The sequence below is a fragment of the Trichinella spiralis genome, assembly GCF_000181795.1.
Source record: "Trichinella spiralis strain ISS 195 chromosome Unknown Scfld2, whole genome shotgun sequence".
Taxonomy (NCBI): domain Eukaryota; kingdom Metazoa; phylum Nematoda; class Enoplea; order Trichinellida; family Trichinellidae; genus Trichinella; species Trichinella spiralis.
Genome location: NW_003526941.1, coordinates 2,509,767 through 2,527,207, shown reverse-complemented (window position 1 = coordinate 2,527,207; position 17,441 = coordinate 2,509,767). Strand labels below are relative to the sequence as shown.

At 35.9% G+C, this 17,441-nt stretch overlaps 3 protein-coding genes across 3 annotated transcripts; all 3 read left to right on the top strand.

Annotated features, from left to right (window-relative positions):
* The first annotated feature begins 43 nt into the window (after window positions 1-43).
* On the top strand, window positions 44-5,148 carry Tsp_03060 (putative ribosomal RNA large subunit methyltransferase J). Its single transcript, XM_003379350.1, has 19 exons — window positions 44-67; window positions 377-439; window positions 605-650; window positions 934-1,087; window positions 1,168-1,231; window positions 1,295-1,399; window positions 1,467-1,562; window positions 1,746-1,840; window positions 1,900-1,972; window positions 2,035-2,358; window positions 2,430-2,659; window positions 2,718-2,894; window positions 2,961-3,141; window positions 3,216-3,341; window positions 3,423-3,566; window positions 4,093-4,164; window positions 4,300-4,477; window positions 4,508-4,535; window positions 5,016-5,148. Exons 1-19 carry the CDS (start codon window positions 44-46, stop codon window positions 5,146-5,148), a joined length of 2,313 nt encoding a protein of 770 aa, XP_003379398.1.
* Window positions 5,149-5,672: 524 nt separating this feature from the next.
* Tsp_03059 (hypothetical protein) lies at window positions 5,673-7,919 on the top strand. The gene is made up of 5 exons (XM_003379349.1): window positions 5,673-5,865; window positions 5,923-6,432; window positions 6,521-6,582; window positions 6,651-7,116; window positions 7,189-7,919. Exons 1-5 carry the CDS (start codon window positions 5,673-5,675, stop codon window positions 7,917-7,919), a joined length of 1,962 nt encoding a protein of 653 aa, XP_003379397.1.
* Window positions 7,920-10,858: 2,939 nt separating this feature from the next.
* Window positions 10,859-15,750, top strand: Tsp_03058a (neuroendocrine convertase 2; the record flags this gene model as incomplete). The annotated part of the gene is made up of 10 exons (XM_003379348.1): window positions 10,859-11,038; window positions 13,420-13,668; window positions 13,726-13,834; window positions 13,899-13,936; window positions 14,014-14,179; window positions 14,273-14,448; window positions 14,514-14,827; window positions 14,878-15,016; window positions 15,224-15,387; window positions 15,456-15,750. Coding segments are annotated over exons 1-10 (1,830 nt in total), but the record flags the coding sequence as incomplete, so codon positions are not given.
* Between the last annotated feature and the right edge of the window lie 1,691 nt (window positions 15,751-17,441).

The window sequence follows — 17,441 nt, the reverse complement described above, 5'->3', positions numbered from 1 at the left end:
ATTATATTCAAATGCATATGACTAATAAAACCGTTATTTTTATATGAAGCCAACAAAATTCATCAGGGTATATATAATTCAATTAATTTGTTGTCTTGAAATATATATATATATTTTTTTTTGTTTATTTATTTAAGGTTTGTGAAAAGTAATTCTGTAGGAAATTCTTGAAGTCATTAGAATGAATTTTATAACGTTTCGGTAAGCGTGTTATTGTAATATAAATTTATTGCTTATTTATAACACTGTAATTGTACGGGATAAAGTGAACAATTGGTATAGTTTTTCCAAGTTGAATAATTTTGTGAGAAAAAATTTTTAATTTGATAATAGCAAAATCTCAAAATGTTGAAAAATCAATTATTTTTATTTTAAGGAATGTGAAATTTGTCTCGATGGTTGTGTAAGCATCTACACATGCTTGACTGCAGTGCTTAATGTGCATAAGTTTTTCATCAATTTAAAATTAGGCATACTGTAGGCTGATTGACAATCGTACTTGATTTTTAACATCATCTTATCGTGCATCATCGTCAAACCGGTCCGATTGATTATTTACATTTGAACGCCACAAGTGTCTTTCCAAATGACCTATTTATTTAAGTTTTTCGCGCCAATGCGTTCCTTTTCGTACATCAAGTGGAATATACGTTTTTGAACTGTTTAATATTTTATAATTTGTTAATTTTTGTATCAAATAACATTTGTATTTCTGTTGAACTTTTACTTCAAATTATGTAGTTAACAAAATCTTTTTTTGATGTTCTGCTTGTATATGAAAAGTTTTTAATTTTTTAAATAGGCATTAGTAAAGATTTTATTTTTATATTAACCTTCTAATGTTGAATGGCGCAAAAATGTTCACAGTGTGCACTATCGCGCGTGAAATAAAAATTTGTAAGTTCTTATTAAAAAAAATTTTTTTTCTCATAGATATGGATGAATCAGGTGAATTTTGTGAAATTGAAAATGTTTCCTTCGAAAATGTCCATTCAGATGACTTAGCCGAAGTTTGCTGTTCGACGGCATCGTCAGGTTCAAATTTATTGAAACGGAAGCTTTCTGGCGATCAGTGTGTACAGCCGGTGTCTTTATTAGAGTACCGTTGCAAATGATCAGCATCTTCAAATAACATTACATTATCAGCATCATTATTGTTTTTTATAGATTAGAAAACACTGAACCATATGAAAAACGCTGCAGTAGTGGAAAAATAATCAATGAAACAATGGTATGTTTGGGTTGTCCATTTTGGAATTTTTGGCTGTTTGTTCATTCAATGGATCTATTTTAGAAGGAAATGGAATTCAAAGAAGGCCCTGGGTTTGGAATTCAGGACCAAGGCATGGCAGTTCCACATTCTGATCATCATACTCTACCTGATTGGGAAATGGAAAAGGTGAATTAGTTTACGAATATTTTAAATTTTAGTTTTTTATTTTTTTTACATAAATCATCACCCACAGATGGAAATTATTGAAGAAGTGAAATGGTTCCCACCGTCGCCTTCTCCGCTTGCAATTGATCTCAAATTGGATGAAAAGTGCATCAAAATAGGAAGAGTATGATTTTCTTTAATTTGTTTAATCGGTCATTGCTGTTGCTTTAAGCGAGTGAAAGATTCACGCCAAGAAGATAGTTATTTCAAAAAGAATATCCTAAATGATCTTCTGCTTGCAAAGGTAACACAAATGGACATTTTTGTTTTCGGTTTTATGTAAACATTAATTATATTGTAAATTAAGAGTGAATTGCACAACATTAAAGATTGGCGTTTGCGAAGTGCTCGATCAAGGGCCAATCCTTTTGAATCGATTAAAAGTGCAATTTTTCAGAACAGGTACTACATTTGTTTTTATTGATTAAAAATTTTGCACATTATTTTTTGACGTTTTGCAGAGCTGCTATAAAGTTGGCAAATTTGGATGCTTTGGTCGACTTTCAGCTTACGGATCCGAAAGATGCAGATGGGGTATTTAAAAATGTGATGTTGCTTTCTTTGAATAATTATTTTACAAATACAAAATTTCATAGAATTCTATAGTTCCAAATGTAGCTGAATATCCAGAATTGTTTTACTTTGCTGACGTCTGTTCTGGACCAGGAGGCTTCACAGAATACGTGCTATGGAAACGTGGTTGGAATGCGCATGGTTTTGGCATGACATTGAGAAATGATTGTGATTTTCGTTTGGACAAATTTACCGCATCATCGCCAGTAATGTTCGAAGCTTTTTATGGTGAAGATGGTATTGATGGAGATGGTGATATAACGAAGGGAAGCAATTTGGAAAGTTTTTCCAATTTTGTACTGAAAAATACTGATCAAAAAGGTGTACATCTTTTTATGGCAGATGGGGTAAATTTTGGTAATAATAATTTAAAGAAAAAAATTTTTTTCCTAATATTTAGCCTTTGCTTCTGTTTTAGGGATTTTCTGTAGTGGGCGAAGAAATTTTACAAGAAGTGCTTTCGAAACGTATTTATCTGTGCCAATCGTTGTGTGGTTTGTTGGTTTTGAGAAAGGGAGGCACATTTCTATGCAAATTCTTCGACACCTTCACGCCGTTCACAGTTGACTTGATTTGTCTGCTGTGGCATTGCTTTGACAAACTCACACTGCACAAACCACATTCAAGTCGTCCAGGCAATTCTGAAAAGTTGGAGAATTGTTTTTTAACTTTTGAATATTATTTTATTTATTGGTAATTTTTAAAGGTATGTTATTGGTATTGGTTTTCGAGGAAATTGCAAACAAATCTCAGATTATTTAATCAAAGCAAATTTGATGTTCGACACATTCAACGCGGATGAAGATATACGGCAATTGTTACCGTCAAATTTTGTTCAAGAAGCGAATGAATTCATGTCTCACTTTATGGAAATCAATGAACAGTAGGAAGCTTTTTGTTTTTTTTTTTTGAATTGAGACATGAATATAATTGGAATTTAATTTTTCAGACTTTCAGCAAGACAGATATCGTTTTTAAAGAAATACAAGACATTTTCAGAGAATCGAACATTGCGTGATAACCGTCAACAGTTGATCAGGGAATATTGTTTGAATTTGTGGAAAATTCCTGACGAATCAGCGAAAAATTTTACACAGTCGGCTGAAATGATTTTTAAACTTTTATCTCCAGTAAGCGAGCTAATTGATTATTGTATTGTTGTTGTTGTTAAATTTTAATAAATATCTTTCTCTTTGATTTACAGCGAAACGCAAGTTGGTTATTAGAAAAGCGTATCAAAGTCGACGCTTCGTGGTTACAACGTTTGAACATTGTGCAACATTTGGTTGTGGCTAGTTTTGGTGAGGCGACAGTTCTCATTGCTGGAGGGGTATTAAAAAATTGAAAATTGAATTATTTCAGATGTTTGGAAAAATTTATATTCTTTTTATATTTTTGTATAAATTAGCAGAACAATTTGTACTATTTTCATGACAAGGAATGGAAAGAATTTGATTGCGTTGAAGCCTATTTGCCAAACAATACTGTCATCTTTGGCAGTTTTACTCGATGTTATAGCACTGCTGCTAGTTCATCATCGTGTTCTATAGAATCGGTAAGTTTTCAAAAAGTCAATTATTATTTCATAATTTTATTTGTGACATGATTTTTAATATATATATATATATATATATATATTTTTTTTTTCCTCCATGAAATAAGGCTTTCTTCAGCAGTGATCGTTTTGTTTTGTACAGTGACTGTTGTTTGTCAGTCAGTGCTGAGAAATCAGTTAAAGTGGAAATTATTTTGATCGTGGTTTATTTCATTTTTTTATAATTGCACGTATGAAATTAATCGTCAAAAGAAAAGCTAGAAAAAATTTGTCAGGTTGCGTAGGAAGGTTAGTGAAAAGAAGACTTTTGACACAGTTCAACTTGGAAAATAGCAACATTCAGCCTAAATTGTAGAGTTTTTTCATTTTGAAAAAATGCACATGGAGAAAAAGATTTTTTAATTTACATTTTTGAAATTAATTATTGCAAATAAAAATGTGCATAATTGAATATAAATATCATTGAATAAATAAATAAATATATATATATTTATTTATTTATTTTTATTTATTAATATGCTTTTAGAATAATATTAAATTAACGGAAAAAGTGTCTTTATTTCGTATTATTGATGCAGCTTGGCTTGGTGATGTCAATGTTGAAAATTTCCCTTATCAACAGAGGTTAGCAGAGTGTGAATGTTATGGAGAAGAAAAGAATAAATAATACACACACACACACACACACACACACACACACACATATATATATATATATGTATATATATTGCAGATTGCAGTTGGTGGCAAAGTTTTGCAAAGCTATCGACAAACGTTACAGTATACCGAAGGCGCTTCATTTCGAGGCAGCTCCACTGTTGACGCCGTTGGACGTGGTGCACCTTTTGCAACATCAGGTGAAGCTGATGTCGTCAGAAAATGGACATTGGATACTGGCCAAACAATCCACTGTCTTTCCTGATTATTTTATTCCAGTACAGACGTTGATGTTCGTCTCAAAGATGAAATGTAAGTCATACTATTCATTAATTTATTTTTTGTAAAATGAAGTAAACAAATAAGTGCAGATTTGATGAAACGATAGTTTTTGTAAAATTGATTTATTGAAGTTCAAGTTCAAATCTGCAAACAGGTCAGTCAGCTTAGTTGTCACAAAGAATAAAATTTTTATATCGATGTTGTTGGTATGAAGAAAAAATTCCTCTTTATGATGAACTTCACAAAATAGGGTTGACATTTAGGTTAGCAGGGTCTGTTTTGTGTGAATTTTCAATATGTTTGATTAATTTGACATATGCAAATTATGATTTACATACTTGTTGGTTAATATGCGCATTTGATGAAGAAGATGTTTTATTTTTATAGTTGCAAATCCTTTTGACGATTCATCGAAAGAAAAAAATTATAGTAATTTTCAAAATTTTCGGTAAGGTTGATGGTTTTTTTTTCTTGTTTCAAGTATATTTTATGAAAATGCGAATATTATAGTGAAATGTTCGTCGATCGTATAGCTGTACAATTTTACGAAAATGTTGTGGATGGTTGTTTGAATGGTGACATTTTGGAAAATGGACGAATTAGCTGTTTGCAAACATTTCAGAATGCAGTTCAAAAAGCTTAAAATATGATAATGTTGTTAATTTAATTTAATTATTGTTTTCTTTTTTTTCAAATTATATCATTATTGTTATATTTTTATTGTAAAATTTATAATTTATGTGTGAAGAATGTGTTATTATAGAAATGGAGATGAATGAGTAAAAGAGAAAGAATGACTGAAAAGCAGTTTATGAAATTAATTGTGATTATATAAAATTTATAAATGACCGATTTAACTAAATTTTATTATGATTTTTCGCAGTTGGTGTCATGTGATGTCATCAAGTGGTAAGAGTTGGCTTCTGTGTATGTGTAAAGGTTCAGTGCTGAAAAAATTGAGATGTCAAAGATGCTGAGAAGTGAGAAGCGACAAGATGAAGAAGAAGAAGAAGAAGCAATGCTAGTTGGCCGACACAGGCTGACCGACCGACTTGTTAACCCAACTCGGATCCTGGAATGGCTGTAGGTCACTAGGTGCCCGCTAGATGGTGTGGGTTTGTTTTTTCGTTTTGTGCAACTGGTTCACCTGCTTTGGATGACACCGAAATGCCGAAGATAACCGTAGCGTGTTGGTCGACTGAATTTACAAAGCTCACGGCTGTTCTCATAAGCGCACGCAACCGGCAAGCAACACAACAACCCCCCTCCCGACCACCTTGGCTAGCCAGTATGCGTATGTTGTCGTCGTCCAAGTGTGCATTGTTTTGCAGTTTGATACTGTCAATTATTCACTTCGAAGGTGAGTGAGAAAAGCTTGGGATGTGGGAATTTGTTTTTCCAAGAAGATTTTTTGCAGCTGTAGTGAGAGCGGTTTGTCCGAATGGGATTAGCGACGAGCAGATGTTGTCCTGCTTGCATCCGATCGAAGAAAGCTGGCAGAGGATCCGCAGCCGCAAGGTCAGTCTCGACAAGGCGATGCTGCAGGTATTGTTCCTGAGCCGGGTCGAGACGCGCCAACTGTGCGCCAAGCTCGAACAGGCTCGTCTCCGTTGCTCGTTCGACTTTGCCCGGTGCTCGTCGAGCAACGACGCGTTGCGGCTGGTGCAGACGGGCTTACAATTTGCCTGCGAGCACCAAAATCCGCTCTGGCACAACTGCACTCAGGCGGTGATGCGCAACCACGGTCAGTGTGTTCTGCAGTTGACCAGGCGTGACAATCCAGCGGAACAGTGCCAGTCGTTGGCTGAATTCTACACTTGCATACAGGAACCACTGCAGGCGCAGTGCGGAACCGGTGCCGTGGCGGAACTTGTCAAGTTGATCGACATCCAGAGCTGCAGTTTGGAAAGTCTATTGGAATCTTCTGGTAAAACGAGCACCACAGAGAATTTGACAATTGCCATGCATCATGCATACATGTTGATTTGTTGGTTTATTATTATTTTTTGTTTCAGCTCAGTCTGATTCTCGTCAATGCGAAAAAGACGACCGAGAAGCTGTTGATGAATGTTTTGAAGTAGAATTAATTTTTTGGGCAAAAAACAAAACCCCTACTCCACGTGTACAGTGTTGTATCTGTTTCAGCCGTTGGAGAATTATTGGCGTCTTCTGCGCGTCAAAGATCACAAACTGAACACCATCGGTTTTCCATTGTACACATTCCGTGCCCACGAACTCGAATACATGTGCGATACTGTCCACCAGATCAAGGCGAGCTGCACGGCAGTGCAACGCTGTCCGTCGCGTCCAGTTGTCCAATTTGCCAACGCACTGCTCGGCTACGCTTGCGGTTCCGAGCAGGATGCATTTTTCGCCCACTTCCAATGCGTCCGCGAGTCGATCCAATCCGCCGGTCAGTGTTGGCATTATTTGCAAGGTGCTTGGGAGCCGGGATTTCACCGTGAAGTTTGTCCACGGATGCCGGCCTTTTTCCGTTGCATCCTGCCCCAGCTTGGTCGCAAATGTTCCACAGAAGCAATATCCACCCTGGTGCAGTCGATCCGTCAGTACTGGTGCGACGTGGGCACGATTGCCGACGTTGCCAGCGCAAGTAAAACAATAAATCTGTAGGAGGAGATCATTATTTTTGTTGTTTAAAATTTCTTCTATTTCCAATGATCAGTTCAAGACAGCGGTATTGAATTGGACGATCGTTTGGCGTTGTTGGCTTTTGGCAGTGTCAAATCGCAGAAGAAAGTGACAGAAGTTTCAGTTGAACGACAAGTGGAAGAAAATCGAGAAGAAGACGACGATGATGAAGTAGATGTGAATGAACAACACCATCAACCAGCTGATGCTGATGCGAGCAACAACGAAGATGGATGCGCACTGACGAGGCAGAAACGCGTCCGCGACTGTCTGGCGCCGGTCTTTGAACGTCTGGTCCACTTGCACCGCACCCACCGGCTTGAAAATCTCTCTCTGCCGTTGTACCACTACGGCAAGGCGGAAATATTGGACTTGTGCGACTTGTACGCCACCGCCTTTTTGCAATGCCCGTTCAGCTGGTTCCAGGACTGTGCCGACGATGCGGTCGTCTCGGCCGCCAATTCCCTGCTCGGCTATTTTTGCTCACCGCAGCACATCAACGCTTTTCACGAACACTACGACTGCTTGTCGTTGGTGATTCGCAACCGTCACGCCTGTAGCAAGCATCTGCTTGGAAGCGCTCCCGGACAAGACGAACTCGACCACAACGATGACCAGACTCCCAAAAGAGGAGCCAGTCTCTCTTGTGGTCGTGTTAAGCAATTTTTCAACTGTGCCAGACTGGCCGTCGACCGAGGATGCCCACAGGCTGCGTCGAACGTCTTCAAACAATCTTTGCAGCAATTCGGCTGTCAGCTCGACTGATATTTTTCACTTTTATCTCACTCTGTCTAAAACTGAAATTGTTTTCTGTTCTTCCTCTTCTTTTGTATAATTATTCATTTTTGTACTATTTTTTTGTACTTCAATAAATACGATATTGTATTTTGTGTTTTAAATCTTTTTTTCCGCTCTGCATACTGTATAATGGTGTACTGTAAGGAAAAAGTTCAATAATGAAGAATTAAAATTAACAACAAATGTAAATGGAAAAAATTTTTTGTTCCACTACTATTTTCCAAAGTGAAACTGAGCAAAAAATACTTTTTAACAATAAAACTATTTTAAGATTAATAAATAATTTATTATCATGTACATTATTATTATTAGTATTATTATGATCATTGATTAATTGATAATTGCGCTTTAATTAGTTGTGCAATTAATTACTTCAATGCGCGTAAATTGTTGTCATTTGTGTATTTGAAACAGTTTCGTATTTATTAATTTAACGAATAGAATTGAAATTTATCGCATTCACTTCATCGCATCATTGCAAAACTGGGTGTGCTAGCAGAGAAGTCAACTATAAGTAAATAACTATGCGTAACTCTAAGTAGTAATAAGACTGCTTGAAGATAATGATGATAATTTGAAACTTTATTTATTGTTGTGATTTTAAAATTTTTTACCAACAATTTAATTATTTATTGATGTTTTAAAATGGTAATGCTGGTGAAAATTACACCAAAAGTACATACAATCTACCCATCAGTTATTCACTATTCCTGAACAGCATGAAGTGCATGCATTTTTTTCCTAATCTAAACTGCCAGGGTTCATTATTACTGTATGGATTAATTGATTTTTTAATCGGTGCATTATTGTTTGTTTAAAACAATTTATATTTAAAACTTTTAATGAACACTGACAATGCAGGGATGTGGATTGTTTGATTTTCTTTTAATGTTAATGAACTTCACTTAACATCGAATGTACAAGAAGGCAATTTGGAAGATTTTGAAAGGTCCTTTTTTGAACTGAAATATTCAGTGAATTAAACGACTTGTTTAATGTTTGAAGCAGTTGTTTTTATGAGCAGTTTGGTTGGTGCGAAAACTGTTCGCTCATTATGGAAATTGATTTTTCACGTTTGCCATTTTCAAACTGTTTTCTAAACGTTCGCCATTGATAGTTGGTCCATTATTTACTGGCGATGTTTTATAGTCGCAGACAGAAGAAAACAAGAACGCGGTTATTTTTATTCACTTCAAAATGGCAATTATTTTGGGAAAATGTTTTATTAAACTGAAGAAATATATTCAAACGGTCGTAAGATGCAAACCGTTGTTCAACGAAGAACAAGCTTTTACTAATTGGATAAAAATGGTACTGATAATTAGTTTTCAAATTCGATTTTCCTGATGTTGATGAACATGGTTGGATCCGAGCGTCGTCGCATTTCACCTTTTCACAAACAAACATAATAAACCTCACAGGAAAGTGATACAACTGACTATTCCTATTCAGTCAGTGAATCAATCATATTCATAGACAAATTATGAAACTGTAGTTGTTGTTGAATTCGAGATGGAAAATTTTGAACGTCGATTTTGAATCGCAGTCAAAAAAGCCAAGTCTTACTTGATTGAAGCTTGAAGCTGAAAGCTAGCAAAGCGGCAATTATCAACAAGCCAGAGAAAGCAGCAGCTTTTTTCGAATTCACAGTCTGTTTGTAATTTAATTTCTCATCGTAATTAAAACCCTTTCAAGAAAAAAATGCTTCAATTTTTTTCTTTCCTTTTCAACTGGATGCAAAATTAAACCAAGCAATATCATCACAATCGCACGCAAAAAATTCACATCCGAATAGTGAAGAAAAAAAAATTAACAAAAGCATCTTCAAAATTCAAATATTTTTATTATATCATTCTTTTTTTTAATTTTTCATCAAAAAGTGAAAAATGACGTCAGCTAATCGATGGGCTTTTATTTATTTGGTAAAAAGTCGCAAGCGGAAGTTAATTTTCGGTCATTATCTGTCAGGTGTGTTTTAGCTTTTGACGACATCGATTCGATAACAAACAGCTCTGACGAGTCGATTAAAATATAAAAATTTCAAAAAATCAAATTTATTTATATTGAAAAAAAAGATAAAGAATAAAAAATGGAAAATCTCCTCGTATTTTTATCCAAATAATAAACTTTGCATTTGAATTTTTGGTCTTCGATTGATAGAAAACCAAAAAATGTTAAAATTTTAATTTAAATTTTTTTTAATTTATAATTTATTTTTAAAAAAATCAACCCGTTATTTTTAATCAGGTTCTATTTACCTGTACAATTATTGCACAACTTATTGATTACAGTATGATGTCAGAGTGTGTCGAGTGAAGTGTTGAAAAGTTGAATATTTCATTATGGATAAATATTTTAATTAAAATGAATTTCTGAACTGCAACATTTCATGCGTTTTGCTTGACTTGATCGACTTTTATTTGCAAAACAGAACATTTTTTGTTTTTCATACTTACATTTTCTTTTTTTTGAATGTACATCAAATTTGTAAAATGTACAATTGAAAGTTTCGTTTGTTACAGTAATTGGATTTGGTTTTCATTTTGCTTAAGACAACGGCGTTTTGCATATGTGAACGGAAAGTTGTGCAGTGTTGTTAGTGGTGTTTATGTGTGCTATGGAGAAAAGCTGGCCGTTGGATGATGCGGTTATTGATTGGAAGTGCGTAATTATGATCAGCCAGTGAGCGTGGGCGTGTTGTTGCCAACCATGGATGAAAGTAGAGAAGCATGGCCAAAGTGACGCTGCTATCAGCAACGTAGACAAAAATTCGATCTGCCGCAGTAGACGTTGCGGCCAGCTTCACTTCCTTTGACCGTCGTTTTGGAACCGTTCCCTGACAGAAGCCCTGCCCGACAATGGACTAAGGGCAAGCCGAACGATCGCGCGCCTCAATCGGCCCGGTGATGCGCTTATTTTTCTCATTCCAATTGTTCCTGTTCTGCGCACACCCGCCCTGGATTGCCAAGGGCGCCGGCGCCGGCAACGCTTTCTACACCAATTCCTTTCATGTCCATCTTCACAGCGGTGGTCAAGAGGCCGCTCATCGACTCGCTAAACGGCACGGCTTCATCAACGTTGGACCGGTAAATATTGCAATTTGTTTGCTTATATTTTTTTTCATTTATAATTAATCGTGTTTGTTTTTTAATTTTCTACCTTTTATTGATATATATGATTTTTCTTATTTATTAATTTCGTTTTTGCATTTTGACTGAATTCAAAGCGTGCTGATTGTGATTTTTCTGCTTCATTTTCGGTTCAATATTCATCCATTTTGCCTTGGTAGTGATGATATTGCGAAAAAGTGTCGCAATGTACTTTTTCTATTGAATCAATCCATGGCACAAAAACATATTCTAATATTATCAATTGTCCAAGGCAGACATTCTGTTGAAATGCACAAGTCGACTTTTTAAACGGAAAATGAAAAGTTTTCTTTGCTCCTTTCAAATTTTATACTAACTTGTATACAAGGAAGTAAAAGTTCAAACTGGTTATTAATGAAATAACAACCAAGTGATAATCAAGTACAGCTGAAAGTGAGATACTATGTTGAAAGTTTTAAATTTATAAAAAACATAAGAAAAAATGATTCTTCAACACTCAAAGTACTGTGTGACTTGTTTCATGCATAGATTTTGGCAAGGGTAAACAAGTTCACTTTTGTTTGAGTGCAATGGTTGAAAGCGACGGTTGCGCATGGCAATAATCGATAAATAATGTTTAGAACAGTGATTCGGCGTTGAAATTGGTGAAATTTAATCACAAACAGAGTCTTGTGCAATGAAGCTTCAGTAATGAAAATTTTCATTTATTTATATCCACTTTAGGCAAATTTCGATTCTATCACATTGCAATATTATTACTTCAGTTGGGTCTTTTTGCTTTTTCTTTTTATTTGCTCTGTAAGCTCTTTCAGATAGTAACAGTCATAAGTGAACTGTGTTTATATATATTAATTTGAATGAATTTCATCAATAATAGCAAAAGTGAAGTTTGTGTAAAGTTAAAATTTTCAATACTGGAAATGCATAGCCATGTTCAAAGGTTTATGTTAATGTGTTGGAAAAAGAAAATTGGTGAAAGAAACGAATAGTTGAATTTCAAATGCTTTTTCAATTTTAATTCGATGAAATTGTTTGTTATTATCAGTCGATAATTCGAAATTTATTTGGTAGACTTGGAATTGTTTCTACAAACATTATTTTGTAAAAAGCTTGTTGTCTGAACATTATGCTACTCACAAATCTTTGGCAAATGACAACGCCTTCATTTTCTCTCTGCTAATCACGAAAGACGACAGATAAACAGACAGACAGACAGACAGACAGACAGACAGACAGACGTGTAGGTTAGTTTTTTCCACTTGAATACTTGAATAATTTATTTTCTTTTTTTACTTTTAAATATTCATTCATTAATGCATTTTTAAAAGTTTTCTCGAACAATAACGAAACGATTTTCATTTTATGTTCTCTATCTTGTGCTTAGTGATGCTTTTATGACAAAAAATTGTCATAATCAAAGATGAATGAATGTGATTTGAGAGGTTTTTTTCACCAATGAAATTTGAATTGCGCAATTTAGCACAATGTATTTTATTGATTGTTCATTTTGTTTGCTAAAAAAGCAAATCAATTTATCACTGATAAAAGCGATTTTGTTTTTATTTTTAAAATTCATTTTGGAAATTTTATATTATTTCAGTTTTTTAAACAACTACACGATATATAAATGTATTTGTGAATATAATGTGTGTGTGTGTGTGTGTGTTTTTTAAGTTCAAATAGTCACTTTAAAATGTAGACAGTTTTTGATGTTTTTCACTTTCTTCATTAACGTTCCCAATGCACTAATTGCAATCTGTTGATAAAGAATGGTGCAGAAAATGATTTTGAAAATAATTACAACTTTCCGTTGTTTGGAAAACGCCTCGAGCAATTCAACACGCCTAACATTCTGCATGATAATAATTAATTAGCTGTTCCAACAAAAACGGAAGCATATGGCTGAATCGATAGAAGAATAGCATTTTCGAACTATTGATGTTCAAACATGTCGACTAATTCTTTCTGCACGTTAGTCGGTGATGCTGTTTTGGAGGAACTTCGTTTTATCGATTTTAAACATCTTCATTGCATCCTTTTCCGTTTATCAACAGTTTTTAACTGTGTTGGTGAATTTTCAAAGCATCTTTTTCTTTTAAATATCCTCATTTTTGTACCACTTGTACTTCACCATGACGCTGTTTAATTTTCGCTTCATTATAATAATTTTTTTATAACTCAGCACATAGTGATATTTTGTGCTGAAGTACAGTATGAATTAAAATCAAGTTTTAAAAATGTATAATAAATTTTAACAAAAAAACACAGTTATGCATAACTTGAAGTATTGCGCTAAAAAAGTGTGTCTGAAAGGTGAAAAATCTGATAATTCAAAAATAATTTCTTTTTAATTTTAGGTACTGAGATCTTCAAATGAATGGCACTTTATCCAACCGTCTTTGCCTAACATTCGGAAGAAGCGAAGTATTTTTCATCATCGGAAGCTTGCTCGAGATCCGGAAGTACGTCATGTTGTTCAACAAGTGGGCTTTAAACGTGCGAAGCGAGGATTCAGAAATTTTGAACAGAAAAGTGCGCAGTCGGAAGATCTCTTTCCTCCAATGGAAAGTCCCACTGATCCATTGTACCCATACCAGTGGTATTTGGTAAGTACAATGAAATTATGCTCCTCTCGTGTATTATGATTATTTTTTCTGTTTCAGAAAAACACAGGTCAATGGGGCGGAAAGCCGAATCTCGATCTGAACGTAGAAAAAGCATGGGCGTTGGGTTATACTGGAAAGAACGTGACCACAGCTATAATGGATGACGGTAGACGATTGTAATTATTTAACATTTGGAAATTTTTAAACGTTTAGAAATTTAAATCTTTTAGGGGTTGATTACATGCATCCAGATTTAAAAGACAACTTTGTAATGAACTTTTATTTTTCATTTGTTATATTTTGGTTTGGAACGTAAAATAATATATCGTGTTTGTTTTTTAACAGAATGTAGCCGCTAGTTATGATTTCAGTGGGAATGATCCGTATCCTTATCCACGTTATACTGACGATTGGTTTAACAGTCATGGCACCCGTTGCGCAGGGGAAATTGCCGCCATCCGTGGAAATGGGGTTTGTGGTGTTGGAGTAGCGTATAATTCTAAAATAGCCGGTAAAATTGCAATGAATAATTAATATTGCATTGGATTTGTTGTTGTTATTTTTGAAATTGTACCAAGTATTCCATTGCAATTCATAATTCAAGGCATTCGAATGTTGGATCAACCGTACATGACAGATTTGATTGAAGCGAATTCAATGAGTCACGAGCCAAATTTGATTGACATCTATTCCGCCAGTTGGGGACCAACGGATGATGGTCGAACTGTTGATGGTCCACGCAACGCCACCATGCGTGCCATTGTTAAAGGCGTGAATGAAGTTAGATTATATTTATTTTATTATCAATAATTTCAATTGGTATTTTTGTTCTTTTTCTGATTCAGGGTCGGCACGGTTTGGGTAATATTTTTGTTTGGGCATCTGGCGATGGTGGCGAAGACGACGATTGCAATTGCGACGGCTACGCATCAAGCATGTGGACAATATCCATCAATTCTGCCATTAATAATGGCGAAAATGCCCACTACGACGAAAGTTGCAGCTCCACACTGGCATCGACTTTTAGCAACGGTGGAAAGAACCGTGAAACTGGCGTCACCACCACCGATTTATACGGCCAATGTACTAAAAGTCACAGTGGGACGTCGGCCGCTGCACCGGAAGCTGCGGGCGTGTTTGCTTTAGCTTTAGAAGCAAAGTAACTTTAGCTGTTGCTTCGTTACTTTATGAAAATGAAAAATTATTTAGTCCAAAATTGACTTGGCGCGATTTGCAACATCTCACTGTACTTACGTCCAATCGAAATTCTTTATTTGATGGTCGTTGTCGAGAAATTGTTGATTTGCGCATACCAGGTGTTCGTAAAATGCATCGTTCTAGTCGGGATGTAAGTGAATTTATTTAAATTTCCGTATATATATATATATATCTCTTTATTTATTATTGTCAGTTGTTTAACTTTTCTCAAGTGATGCACAAGCTTTTGTGATTGCTTTTCTCATTTCGTACGTTGTAACTATGTATGATGAATGTGTGATAAATAATAAGGGATGAGGGTGTTGAATTTTATCCATTTTGAAAGTTCAACTTTTAGAACTGCAGTCATTTTGAATGGCAAGTGAATGGCGTGGGATTGGAATTCAATCATTTGTTCGGTTTTGGTGTTCTGGATGCAGCCGAGATGGTCATATTGGCCAAAGCGTGGCAGACGGTTCCGGCTAGATTCCACTGCGACGCTGGCAGCATTTGGGAACCTCAGTTAATTTGAAAGCATTTTTATTTTTGAGATGTTTTCGTGCATTTGATTTTTCCGTTTTGTTTTCCAGTCGAATTCCATCCAGTGGAACTTTGGTGTTGGAAATTGACACGAACGCGTGCCGTGGTACAGAAACTGAGGTGAACTATTTGGAACACGTCCAGGCAGTGGTCAGTTTGAACAGCACTCGGCGTGGTGACGTGACGTTGTACTTGATCAGCCCGGCCGGCACCCAGTCGATGATATTGAGCCGTCGACCGAAAGACGACGACCATACCGACGGTTTCACCAACTGGCCGTTCATGACTACGCATACATGGGGAGAGGGTTCGTCTGGAACGTGGCGTCTTGTAGTTCGATTCCAAGTAAGGCGGTATTTTTTTTCTTAAATAACTGTGATGTTTGTACCATTATCTTTCCAAACTTCAGGGACCCAACAGACAAGCAGGGTGGATCAATCGGTGGACGTTGATGTTGCACGGTACCAAAGAGCAGCCATATTCCAGCATTCAACCTACAAGCGACCGTCAAAATTCCAAACTGCAACTCGTCCAGCGTGCTCACAAACGCACTGGGTGACGGACGACACGATTGATTAGCAGCATTTGATAAATGATAATTTGAAACACAAGCTGTTTGTTTGACAGCGTGAATAAATTGAACAAAAAACTGTGAAGCTAAGCTGGAAAAAAACATTTAATGTTATTTTCTTTTGCTTTTATCGTCAATTTTTTTTTAATTTTCTTTTAAGCTTCTCAACTTTGCTGAAGGTGTGCTGTGGTTTTCGTGTAGCGTGTAGTGAAGTAAGTCTCTGGACAAGTCAAGTAGTTTCTTTAGCTTACGTAAATATTAATAATAATAATAATAATAAATGACGATTTCGCCTCAATTTTAGTTTATTGCATCTGTGAGAAACAAACAACAGAAACTATTTCACGGGCGAATAATGAAACAAACAACGTAACGTCCTGGTCAGACATAGAAACTGTGCGTAAGTAAATAAATAAATAAATATGTATATATTATTTAACACTGAGGAACTGAAGAGGAAACGTTCCAATCACTGCTGACTGATTGTGATGATGATAAATAAGTAATGTAAAATATAAGGAATGGAAAAACGTTTAAAAACAAGCAGAAAATTTAATGTTCAACGAGCAACCTTTGTTGTTGTTGTTGCCAGATGTCGACGACGGCTTACGAGTTGCAGTCGGCTTGGAAGTAGTAGTAGTAGTAGCAGTAGCACGTTTGGACACTTCGGCCGGCGATTGACCAATTACTGAAGAGGAATCCGCTTCTTCGCCGACAAATTCCAAACGGGATTCTCTGTCGGTGAATTCTTGAATTTTGCTACGCACATGCCCTTTGCGATGCTCTCGAATGAAATTCACACTGGGGCGTATACAGAACCCAACTTCACTGGCCGGGATCGTCCTTCCGGATTGATCTGCTGAAGGATGATTTGCTTTTTGGTATCCAAATCTTTGAATTCCCATCTTCCACAATATCCATGTTGATCGACGACGGTTTCATCAGCTGCATGATGATCTCTTTACTTTCAATTTCCGAATTCTGTTCCTGCTGATTGCCAACAACCACTACCAAATTGTTCTTCTTGTCCAAATTGTTCGACATTGACGACGATCGCATCATGTTGGCTTGTTGCTGGCATATCTACGGCATACAACAGGCTCTTTGCGAATGTCGTACTCCTGATTTCCACCAACTATTGATGGCGAGACGAAATTTCGACACTCCCCAACTGATTCATCTGGATCCGTTTATACATGACACCGCCTGAGAAAACTATTCGGACGACTGCCTGATGCACCCTGGCCGGAGCTGATCTTACACCTTCTCATATTACCGGATCTTCATCCCCTTCTAGACCTCATATTAGACGATGTCATCTAATACACTGCATATTGCATCGAACAGCGTTGACATGTTACGACAACGCTTTGGATATTACAAGTTCACAAACGTAAAAGAAGGATAAGAATGCCTTTGCTGAGACTGTCGCCTCGAAACTTTTGTCTTGAAATCGCACCGCTAC